This window comes from Myotis nattereri (assembly GCF_964212035.1).
Source record: "Myotis nattereri genome assembly, chromosome: 1".
NCBI classification, from domain to species: Eukaryota; Metazoa; Chordata; class Mammalia; order Chiroptera; family Vespertilionidae; genus Myotis; species Myotis nattereri.
The window spans coordinates 150,113,077-150,125,762 of NC_138075.1; the positions used below are offsets into that span (position 1 = coordinate 150,113,077).

The window sequence follows — 12,686 nt, forward strand, 5'->3', positions numbered from 1 at the left end:
ATATTATTTTGTATTAGTTTCTGGTGCACAGCATCGTGCTTAGACCATCATATACTTTACAAAGTGATCCCCCAGTATTTACTATATAAGGCACTCAGGAGAACACGTCAAATGAGACCAGCAATGACATTTTCTATATCCTGAGTCCTAATAACGGGTATTATGCTATTAACTTTGAGTCGTTAATCCTTTTTAGGGTCCATGCGATGGAAGCCATTTCCTTGTGCTGTATGTAAACAGGGGAGCCAGCACTGGGAAGCCTCAGAGACTCCCTCTTCAGCACCACGAGAGGGGGGTGAGGGCTGCATAAACAGTGAAATCACCCACAAAAAGCAAAAGAGGAAACACGGGCACCAAACCGCCCCTGCAAAGAGAACTGCTCACAGTCTGAGGCTGGAGCAGAAGGCAGAACGTCGCCCTCTGCTGGGAACATGCGTGTCAGGGACTCAAAGTTTTGCTGCTCTGCTACCTTTTGTACATGACCTCGAGTATGCTGAGTGTACTGATTTGGGGTTACACATAATTTTAACAAGTAGGTGGATCCCTGAAGGGAGGTAGGAGAGGGAGAAGAGAGGATCATTCAAATTGCCTCTTCAATGATTCAGAGACTGTTCATCCGCTCACCACCCCTACCCGTGCTTTTGCCAAATAGACCTTATTTCGTGTTGCAAAATGCTCTATCTCTCCACAGCCAAGTCGTACACTCACTGGGGCCTCATATTTCAGATGAAAATACAATAGATGCTGATGTAAGCTGAACAGACTTTCAAATTAGCACCTAAGACGAAAGTAGCTATGATACGCATTCACTGCATTGCGATTTTATCCAGATTCACTGGTGCTTAAGTGACACTGTAGCCTCATCACTGATGATGGACGGCCAATCCTTTGCGCTGGGTGGCAGGAATACTGTCGTGTTCCACTTTGAAGTTGGGGAAAATAATGATTCCAATACATCTGGCGATTATAAAGCCGGAACAGTGACAGCCGGGTGACTTCAAAGTGCTTTCCAAACTCATTTAGTTGTCACCTCCCCTCCTGCCCCCTTCCCCACTCCTAGGGGCGCTGTCACACTGGGATCACCAGCCCAGCAGCTGCTCGTTAGGAGCCAGAGGGCGTGCTGATGTTGCAGTGACGCACTGTACCCTGCTTTATTTTGATAAAGATCAGGACTGCAAGTTTTTAACGAGGTTACCGATCTTTGGGGGAGTATCAGAAAAACCCTGCACGTAACAGATGCTCGGGAAGCACTTGTCGGTGGGTAAGCAAAAGTGGAGCTGAGTGGATGGTGCAGGTTCCAAGGTCTAAGAGGCTCGCCAGCTCCAGGCGCGAGGCCAGTGGAGTCCGCGTGTCAGCAGCGTTGTGTAGATTAAGAGCCCTCAGTAGAGCGGGGCTGTAACTTTTGAGCAAGAGGGCCCGCTGTTCCTGTGATCGGTTTCTCAGCCCTTTAAATCAAGAGAATGGCCCCCATCCTTCCGGCCACCTGTCAAGTGTCACCTCCACTGTGAGCGCCCCGAGAACTATCCGTGACACCTTCTCATCTGCCCGCCACCAGGTGGGTTCGGCTTCATCTGCCCCTGCGTGGTGTTTGCTGTCAGCAGCTGACATGGGTTCCCCGTGAATCAGGAGTTCGGGCTGGGCACACGAGGAGGCAGGAGGGAAGCGCAATTCCACCATCTTTCATGGCAGGACCTGCACGCTGCTCTGGAGCCATCTGTACCAGGGGTCCCACCTCGGTCCTTGACACCCACCCCCACCCCACACAGGGTTTTAGTCTGTTACTCTTGCCAGCAACCCACCCCAGTTGCACAGCTGTTTTGGGCCATGACCATTTCAGGGTCCTGGCTGGTCTCCCTGCTGAGCCCGACCTTGGAAATCGCTGCTTCCTCCACTTTTCCTAATAATTCTGGCTCAGTCGGGCTCCCTGTGTCCTACTCAAGGGCTGACGTTACCTAACCCAGCCCACATTGTCGGCTCAGCAAATGCTGCAGGAATAGTTCAAAGAATGAATTAAAGAGCACTTGACAACTTGATAAAATGCCCCCAGTTCCAACACCCGCTGGAAAGAATTGTTCTTTAATTCTAATTGTACGAACTGGAATCTGCAGGGCCATGGTGATAAACCCCACTTTTAAGGCATGTTAATTATCTGTATGTCCCCAAATAACTTTAGTCCTCAAATAAGAAGAAGAAAAGTGGAAAATCTGGTTTTCGTATGTAAAAAGCAACATGCTCAGGGCTCACTCATTGGTGAGTAACATGTTCAAAGGAACCCGTTCCTGCACACTAAGAGTGCTCTATCCCAGGTTTCCTCCACTCAGCCACTGCTGTCACTGAGAAGGTACCTGTGACCCAGGCCCTCAGACCACCTGGCCTGCCCAGAGGCCTCAGCTTCCTAAGATAGCGTGACCATGCCCTCCACATGGTGGTGGAAAACCAGCTCCCAGATGAAAATGTGAAGGTGAACCAAGTTTAACCACCAGCCATGATCTGACAATATACGGGTACGACACGCATAAAAGGAACACGCAGAGAGGCTGAGGGGAAGAGCCAGCCCTTGTGGGAGTTGAGTATCAGCCCTGCTGCTGGGGACTCGGCTGGACTGCTCGCTGCTCCGACCTGCAACCCATCGGAAGAGAAGCCCTTCCTCCTCCGTTTCACCAGTAAAGTCCACTTTCACTGGGTCTCGTGGAAGGCACCTCACAGGGAAGCTCTAACTAGTGTCATGACCAAAAGTGGCACATGGCATTATAGCATGTGAGGATTTATCTTATTCCTTTAATAACCACGCAGGGACAGAACAATGTACTGTTTACCTTAATTCACTTGCCCTACGTGTGTGAGCATATGTGTGAATGTGTGCGTGATGTTTGTGAGTGTGAACTCATGAGGATGTGTGTGAGCATGTGATTGTGTGTGTGCATGGGTGTGATGTATGTAAGCTTATGAGCATGTGTGTGTGTGTTTGTGTATGTGAATGAGCATGTGACTGTGTATGAGTTTGAGGGTATGTGTGAGCATGTGAGTGTGATACTGGCAATGGGAATTCATAGCTGCTTCTCAAATGTTCAGGCAAATGACCCACAGACTAAATCTGAAGATGGTTAGGAAAGGATCCAGAGGCCCTGGGCCAGCAGCTCAGGTGGTTAGAGGCTCGCCTGATATACCAAGGTTTCGGGTTCCATCCCTGGTCAGGGCACATACAAGAATCAACCAATGGATGCATAAATAAGTGGAACAACAAATCAATCTCTCTCTCTCTCTCTCTCTCTCTCTCTCTCTCTCTCTCTCTCATATCAATAAATGAGAAGGACTTAAGATGTTCTGTGTTGAAACTTCCCTTTCAGCAGTGTTCTGAGTAGAGTTGAACTCAGGATTACAGAGGTTCTCACACCTGGAACTGCCTGCCTCCCACATTTATGCCATGAAAATCCCATAGAGATGTGAATGCAACTGAGAGACACATTTTAGAATTGTGGGATGTATGTTCTAATGTCAGAATAGAAATTTTCAGCTTCAGACAACAGCTTCCTGACTTTTGTCCAAAAACTCAAATTCATGACAAAAGGCTCCAACTGTCACAAAACCCACAGCGGGGTTGTGACGGGGACACCGAAATCTTTATTGTTTATGCAACGTTTCGTGGCATTTTATCTGAGAAGCTCCCGCTTCCATTGGTAACAAGCAATGGAACAAGAAGCTGAGGAGAGAGTGAGCCTGCAGAGCGTCGCCCTGTCTCTGCCACCCGGCAGATGAGCGTCTGACTCCTCAGCTGGCTGCTGGGCATCCCGTCAACTGTCCAAGCCTCAGTCTCCCAACCAGTGAATCAACCGATGGATCAACCAATGGATGCAAAACGAGAACGCTACTCCTCACTGTGGCCGAGGGAGCTACGTAACAAACAAGGCACCTGACATCCTGCGTGACGGGTCAGGCCCTGGTCCCAGACCCGAAGGCTTCCTCTCTGTGGTTTCTCCCCTTGTCGGGGGACCCCATCCTCTCAAGAAAGAATCTCTGAAACCCACATGCAGAAAAGTGTAAATGGCTGTGTTACCACTTTCTGAGTTAAATGGATTTACACAGTGGAAGAGCAGAGCTAAGGAGATGGGTCTCCCCATGTATACCAAGGTGAGAGCAGGTCAGTGAGACATTCCTGCAAAATGGGGAACACAGTGGGTGAAGGGTTAGGATACTTGTGGGTCCAAAAGCCATTACTTGGATTTTAAAGGATAAAATCCATATAAACAAAATCAATTTTGAGAGATGAAAATCCCTAAAGCAACCTTTTGGAAAAAGAGACAGGATCAGAACTGTGGTCTAACACCATCAACAGGGCTGCGAGACACAGGACAGTGCGAAAGGAGGGACATGGGGCGGAAGGGGCTGCAGTGGTCCAGACGGGAGGGCAGCCACCTGGACCTAGGGGCCTGGGAACAGGGGGGTGGGGGAGGGGGAGAAATAAGGCTTGCAAGGCCATGAGCAGCCAAGCGCCCAAGATGTGGACAGAGACGGTATGGGGGAGAGAGGAGCCAAGCACAGCTGAGATCCTGAACCTGCTCCTGGGTACAGGGCGGGGCCGATGGGCAGTGTTTGGAGGCACTTTGGGATGTGGACTGGTGAAGGACTTCACAGTGGAAAATGCAGGTGTGTGAGTTAGGCGAGCGAAGATGCAAAAGAGCACAGCACTGAGCTAGCAGGTTTGGGAGGAGCTGGAATCCAGAATGAAGGTGAAAGGGTAAACTTCGGAAAGAGGGCACCTTCTTCCTCAGAAAAAATAAATAAAAAAGGAGAAAGATATGGAGACAGATGCTTCCTAACTCCTTGTTTTCCTCCTACTGGGGGCAAAAAGGTATCTGCAGACATTGTCCCAGCCCCACACCATATGGGGTTAGAGGTACAAGGTGGTGGTTTATTTTACCTTAACTTCCTTAAAACACACACTTACCCACAATATTTTCTTATTTGTAGGCTTTGGATGCTGCCAATTCTCTGACTTTTACCTTCTTTTGTTTTGCCACAGGAATAAAGGATTTTCATTTTCATTTTATTATTTTGCTACTGCTTTCTTTCTAAAATGTTTTTCATATTTACAGAAAAGTCCCAGATACTCTAGGAACCTATCTTTGTGCCAATATAGAAATTACTTAAATGTCATACACTCAAAAGCTATATTTAGGTTACATTGAACTTATGTACACGAATCACGCAGCCTTTTATAATCTGAGTAAATTTAATTCTCCACACTATCATTTTCTCCAGCACTTCACACGCAGGTTCACAAAGGGAAACCAAGTACAGTGAGTAATTCGTTCAAAAGTATGTGTTTCTCTTGGTAAGATTCTGACACCTCCTTGGAGAGGAGCCGGGTCAGAGCACACACATCTGCAGGATTGCAGTGAGGGGCAGAGGGGCGGGAATTCCATGTCTGACCCGTGCAGGTGCCGATAAAGCTCTAAGGCAGGACCTCGGCCTCGGCCACCTCTCAGGTTCCAAAACACATAGGAAGCCATTTTATTATCTAAAAATATTTAATGGTCACACATTTCCATTTAATTTTTAAGTTACTATGATTTCAAATAGAGATTCATAGTGCACATTAACCAGTGACCATGTTACTGCAAACATCCCACACTGAAATTGAATAACTTTGCATTTGAGTGTTACTTTAAAATATTTGGAAGAACTTTTCTATTTTCTCCTTTTTCATTCACAACAGTTCTGAGAGGTACAAAGGAAAGAAATGATTACTCTTCCCTCCTTCCCCCCACTACAAAACTAAGCCAGGGAGAAGTGACTTCTGAAGATGCCAGCAGCCATTCACCTGAGAGGCCAGGCCAGACCCACTCTCCTGGTGGCTGCCTGTGTCCTGCCTGTAGACACATGGTCTCATTTCTGATACCACTGGAATGTTTAAAAATGGTAATCCACAGCTGAAAACGGTTCAGAACAGATCTGGACATCATACTTGTCCCTTCTACATTAGACAAGGACTCATTTCCCTGGCAAATGAGTGACATGCACATGTGGGGGGTTGGGGAGGAGGGAGGAGGCGCAAGAAAAAGTGTACATCACTTACCCACAATTGAAAGCCACATTGCTCAGACAATCCCTCTCTTTTCCTCTAATAATTCTTATTTAATCTTATTTAATCTCCTTTTCCACACTATTTCTAAACATCTCAGGCAATGCTTCCTAACTCTGTGATTTTTCCAATACAGAGGATCTTACTAGCCATAGAACCTACATGCAAAATGACATGGCCCTAGCTAGTGTGGTTCAGTGGATAGAGTGTCGGCCACACACTGAAGGGTCGCAGGTTTGATTCCCACTCAGGGGCACATACCTGGGTTTTGGGTTTGTCCCTGGCCTCTGTAGGGGCACATGTGGGAGGCAACTGATCATTGTGTCTCTCTCACATTGATGTTTCTCTTTCTCTACTCCTCCTCCTCCTCCTCCCCCCCTTCCCTTCCACTTTCTCTAAAAATCAATGGAAAAGTATCCTTGAGTGATGATTAACAACAACAAAAAAAGTGACATGAACCACCAGAGAAATCTAAATACATACAGCAGAAAGCCATAGTGATGAAAGCCCTAGGATTCCTTAAATGCTTTCCAAAATCATGACAAACACACTTTAGAATTCCCTGCCTGTTTATTAGCACTATTAAAAATTTCATTTAGAAGCATATTTTAGCATAAATGAGAAGAAAACACGTGAACAGATATGGCTGCAAGTTTTCCCTAATGAATGAGTGCATTCCTTTATGAGCAGCATGCTCTTGAATTCTAGCTGTAGGAGACATCTGAGATGGTGAGAAATACTGTATTTTTCCGTGTATAAGACACCCCCTCCCCCCACTTTTCCAACACAAAATTAAGAAATCAATATTTTAAACATTTTGCTGGTTTTCCTCTTAAGGCCTTCTTCTTAAGGAGTTGTTCTTCCTGTTTTCTCCACTGTCTGATCATACACTCAGTGGGAGGAGGTCCAAATTGTCTCTCTGCAGCTCTATTTCCATGCTCTTTTGCATAGCTGATTACATTCAGTTTGAATTCTGCAGAGTAAGACAATCTCTTACCGGTATTTATCTTTTTATTTTTTGACATCTTCATGGACTCAGGTCCCTGTTGCATCTGCACACTCTCCACCTCCACCTCCAATTATGGCATCAGTTGATATCAGTAACAATAAGGCTTGTGATTGGAGGAAGCCTGTTTGACAAGGTATGGGCAGCGACACACCTGCACAGCACCCTCCTCGGCTGACTTCGTGTATAAGATGCCCCTCGATTTTCAGTCTAACTATTTTAGATAAAAATAGCGTCTTATACATGGAAAGATACGGTAATAAAACCAATGGTTTCACAAAACAGTAAAACCAAAGCACAAAGCAGGCCAGGAGCCGGAGTGAGACTCTGTTGGAATCTCAGGACGCGGATTCCAATGTCGTGATGCCCAGATAGACAAACTTCTACTCTGGGCCACTTACACACAACAACGAGGATCACACAATGATAGGCACTCACCTATGTGCGTCTGGGCCATGACATCGGCTAGCCTGTGGGCGGCACCGCTGCCCCCACTTTGGGTGGATGAGGAAGAGGTTGTGGAGGTGGTGGAGCCATGGATGGCCTGGCTGATCCAGTGCTCCATGTTGATGCTGCCCTGGCTGGAGGTGGGCGTCCCCTGGGAGTCACCCTGCACGGAGCCTTCATCTTCCGAACCAGAGGAGGTATCTGTGTGACAGGCGAGTTAATATGCAGAGAATTAAAGAAGCACATCCCAGTCAAACACCACTAACACAGACCTACCTCACACAAAGACAGTTTAAGTACTTTTGCTTTGAACACTCTTGAACTTATACCACTTCTTAGATCAGTTATTTTTTTAGTACAATATCTTTTTCCTCCAAAACATCTTAAAATAAATTGCTACAAAAGTTTTCTTTTGGCCTTAGAATCTTGGAGATTTCCTCCAATTTCCTCCACTCACCAATTTCCTCCACTCAAGTTTGGGAAGAAGCCAAATGTGTTTGCATACACACATCAAGTGAGGTGGCTGAGGGCAGCATTTTCTCCGAGATGTTGAACCTTCATGGATTCAAAGTGAGATATATGTAGCCCTCTAGTCCCGAGGCAGTTCTCTGAGCTATAATTTACTTTTAAGTTCAGTTTGAGTGCAAGACAGCCACGCACCTCCCCAAAGAGTGAGATATCAGTGAAGAAAATAGTGGAGAAGGAAGAACACACCTCACAAAGTATGTGCCCCCTACCTTCTCCAACAACCTACATGCTCAAAACCTTGCCCCCTTTGGTGAGAACAATAAATCATCACATTACGCTTTATGATCAAACTAAACATATTTATTTTTACATTCATTTTTTAAATAATTTTTAATTTTTCAATTACAGTTGACATATTAACTTAGTTCCAGGTGTACACCCCACTGACTGGACATTACATAACTTACTAAGTGATCATCCCGATAAATCTCGTACCCATCTGACCCCATACATAGTAATTAGAATAAAATCGACTATATTCCCTATGCTGAACTTTATATCCTCATGACAATCCTGTAACAACCAATCTGTATTTCTTAGCCCTTTCACTTTTTCACCCATCCCCCAACCTCCCTCCCACCTGGTCAAAATGTTCTCTTTATGAGTCTCTTTCAGCTCTGCTTGTCCATTTATTTTGTTGTTTAGATTCGGCTGTTGATAGATATGTATTAATTGCCATTTTAATGTTCATATTCTTATCTTTTTTCCTTCTTCTTCTTAGAGAATACCCTTTAGCATTTCATGTAATACTAGTTTGATGGTGATGAGCTCCTTTAGCTTGTTCTTGTCTGGAAAGCTCTTTACCTATTCTTCAATTCCAAATAACACCTTTGCTGGGTAATCTTGGTTGTAGGTCCTTGCTTTTCATCACTTTGAATATTTCATGCCACTCCCTCTGGCCTGCAAAGTTTCTGTTGAGAAATCAGGTGAAATCTTATGGTTGCTCCCTTCTGGATAACTAATGGCTTTTCTCTTGCTGCTTTTAAGATTCTCTCTTTGTTTTTAACTTTTTGCATTTTAATCATAATGTGTCTTGGTGTAGGCCTCTTTGGGTTCATCTTGTTTGGTACTCTCTGCACTTCCTAGACTTGTATGTCCATTTCCTTCACCAAGTTAGGAAAGTTTTCTTTTCTTTTTCTTTTCAAATAGGTTTTCAATTTCTTGCTCTTTCTCTTCTTCTTACAGCCCCAAATGTTGGTATGCATGAAGTTGTCCCAGAGGCTCTTTATATTATCCTCATTTCTGGGATTCTTTTTTCTTTTTGCTATTCTAATGGGGTGTTTTTTGCTTCCTTATATTCCAACTCACTAATTTGATTCTGACTTCATTTACTCTGTTGATTCCCTGTAAATTATTCTTTATTTCTGTTAGAGTATCCTTCATTTCTGACTAGTCCTTTTTTATGCTATTGAAGGTCTCATTAAGTTCACCAAGTAACCTTCTAACCCAAACTACGGCCCGCAGGCTGGATCCGACCCGTTTGAAATGAATAAAACTAAAAAAAAAAAAAGACCGTACCCTTTTATGTAATATGTTTACTTTGAATTTATATTAGTTCACACAAACATTCCATCCATGCTTTTGTTCCGGCCCTCCGGTCCAGTTTAAGAACCCATTGTGGCCCTCGAGTCAAAAAGTTTGCCCACCCCTGTTCTAACCAGTATTTTGAAATCTGCATCTAGTAGATTACTTGTCTCCATTTTGTTTAGTTCTTTTTCTGGAGGTTTGTTCTGTCCTTTCATTTGGGACATGTTCTTTGCTCCTCATTTTGGCAGCCTCCTTGTGTTTGTTTCTATGTATTAGATAGAGCTACTACATCTCCCAGTCTTAGTAGAGTGGCTTTACATAGGTGTTCTGTAGGGCCCAGTGTGGCAGCCTCTCTGATCATCGGAGCTGGGCCTTCCTGTGGGCTGTGTGCACCTTCCTGCTGTCGTTTAGCCTTGATTGCTGTTAGCACATGAATGGAAGGGATTCACCCCCAGTTTGATCAGCTGAAAGGACTGACTGCGATCACTGACCTGTAACAAATGTGGAAGATCATCTGTGCAGGGGCCCACCCCACAGAGCAGGACTTACTTCAGTGGGGCTCTGGTGCCCACTGAGTCCACCCTTTGAGTGTGATGCCTATGGAGGTGGTTGGATGGTCATGCTTTGATATAGTTTTTAGCTGTTCACTGTGTGTATTGGTCCTAAGGCCTCCTAGGAGTTACAGGCAAGGTCAGCCACTGACTGTGTTCTGCTGGTGGCCACCCAGCATGCTTTGTAAAGTAACCTGCAGGTGGCTGCTATTTGTGCTGAGCTTAGAGGTGCCCAGGAGCGGCCAAGCTATGAATCAAGGGAGGCTACTGCTAATGTCGGGCCTGGGGTCACTTAGTGAGAGGTAGGGGAGATGCTGAGGCCAGATGCTGCTTGTTTGAGAGTTTTTAGGAAAATCTGAAGCATGAGCCAAGACAGGCCATTCCTAAGGAAAAGCACTGGAAACTACTTGGGAGGCCCTTGGATGAAATGGGGTCTCAGAGAATCACCAGACAGGGCAAACAGTATAAGCCAGGTTGATGGAGTCTCAGATATGGTGCCTGCCTGCCAGCTCTGAGGGTGGAGGGCTCATCAAAAGATAATGGCCTCTGCCAACACTTTCGTCTGGCAGAAAACTGCCCCCACTACCTCTCACCCTGATGCCAGGCAATTCAGTTCCTCCCTGTATGTCTCTGGTGCCTTTTAAGCTACTGGCCCAGTGGTAGAGCTCAGAGGGAGTGATTCTGAGTAAGTCCGTGCACAGGCCCTTTAAGAGGAACTGCCTGGGACTCCAGCAGCCCTCTGTCTTCCTCAGCCTCAATCCTCACTGGTGTTTATAGCCAGAAGTCATGAAGAATTCTCTTCCTGGAACGAGAATCCTGGACTTGGAGGTCTAGTGTGGGGCTGGGAACCCTCGCTCCCAATGGGGAACCTCTGCAGCCGAGATATCCTTCCCAATTTTTATCCACCATACATAGGGGTGGGACCAGCTTTCCATGTCTCTGCCCCTCCTACCAGTCTTGATGTGGCTTCTTCTTTATTTCCCTAGTTGTAGGACTTCCTTTCAGCCAGATTTCAGGTGGTTCTGAATGATGGTTGTTATGTAGCTTAGTCATAATTTTGATGTGGTTGTGGGAGGAGGCAAGCACCACATTTACCTACACCACCATCTTGACCAGAAGCCTACGTTTATTTCTTACAATATTTTTTAATCATTTACTTTTCTATCTGTGAAAATTGTATATATTAGATTGATATAAAAATCACTTTTTCATTAAAGTTATTAAAAACTTTTTTTATTTAATAACTTTCACTTAGTAGCAAGGTTTTCAAGAATGAATTACTGGTGAGTTTGATACTTCTATTCAATGTTCTCTGGAAGGTTCTAGACAGTGAAATAAAGCAAAACGAATAAATTAAAGGCATCCAGATTGGAAAGCTAACAGTAAAACTATCTTTTTTCACAGATGACATGATCTTTGTATGTAGAAAATCCCAAGGAACATACCCAAAAATTCTTGCATTAAGAAATGATTTTAGGAGGATCACAGGATACAAGATAAAGACACAAAATATCTTTATATATACATATACTGGCACTGAATATGGAAATTAGATTTTAAAAATTCCATTCACAAAAGCATCAAAAAAGACAAAACCTTTAGCAATACATCTAACAAAAATTCAAGGTAATATCTAATAAAATCCTAGAGGCTTTCCTTTTTTTTTGAGAATTGACAGCTTATTCTAAAATTCATTTGAAAACGCAAAAGATCTAGAATAGCCAAAATAATTTGAGAATGAAGGAGGACTTCACTATCTAATATCAAAACTTACTATGAAGTTACAGTTATCAAGACAGTGATATTAGCACGAGAATAGAAATATATATGAACAAAATAGAACTAAATCCAGAAATAAACTCTTCCATTTGTAGTCAATTTATTTTTGACAAAGTTCTCAAGGTAATTTAAAGAGAAAAAGATAATCTTTTCAACAAATGTTGCTGGGCAACTGGGTATTCTCATATCAAAACAAACAGAAAACAATACCTCATAGATCTTGCCTCACACCATAAACAAAAATGAATTCAAAATGAACCAGAGACCCAGAAAGAACTAAAACTATGAAATTTCTAAAACTTCCAAAAGCACAATTCATAAAACAATAATCAGTAAACTGAACTTGGTCCAAATGAAAACTCTTAAGCTTAAAAGGGCACTACTGTTTTCCTGCGAGTAATGTAACAAATCACCACAATGTCAGTGGCTTACAACAACACACATTCATTACCTTACAGCTCTGGAAGTCAGAACTCTACAACCCTTGGAGGCCTTAGGGGAGACTCTCTAGTCCTTGGCCTTTGCTAGGGCACCTGCATCACCTGCACCCTTGGCTCTTGGCCCCTTCCTTTATCTGTAAAGTGTATCCCTCCAACCTCTGGTCCTGCTGTTTGTTTGTCTGTTTTTCCTGACTTTGACACTCTTCCCTCTCTTACGAGGACCTCCTCTGCCCAGTTATATTGATATATAATTGATATAAGTTTAAAGTATGGCATAACTGTTCAACGTATATTGTGAAGTGGTTACTATAATTAACTTTAGTTGG

At 44.2% G+C, this 12,686-nt stretch overlaps 1 protein-coding gene across 2 annotated transcripts in view; it reads right to left on the reverse strand.

Annotated features, from left to right (window-relative positions):
* DIP2C (disco interacting protein 2 homolog C) overlaps positions 1 to 12,686 on the reverse strand; it is a 377,981-nt gene that overhangs the window by 136,753 nt on the left and 228,542 nt on the right. For both annotated transcript variants that reach the window (XM_081098294.1, XM_081098295.1), the window contains one exon: positions 7,527 to 7,736. In XM_081098294.1, the coding sequence (XP_080954420.1) occupies positions 7,527 to 7,736 (210 nt within the window). The remainder of the gene's footprint in view (positions 1 to 7,526; positions 7,737 to 12,686) is intronic.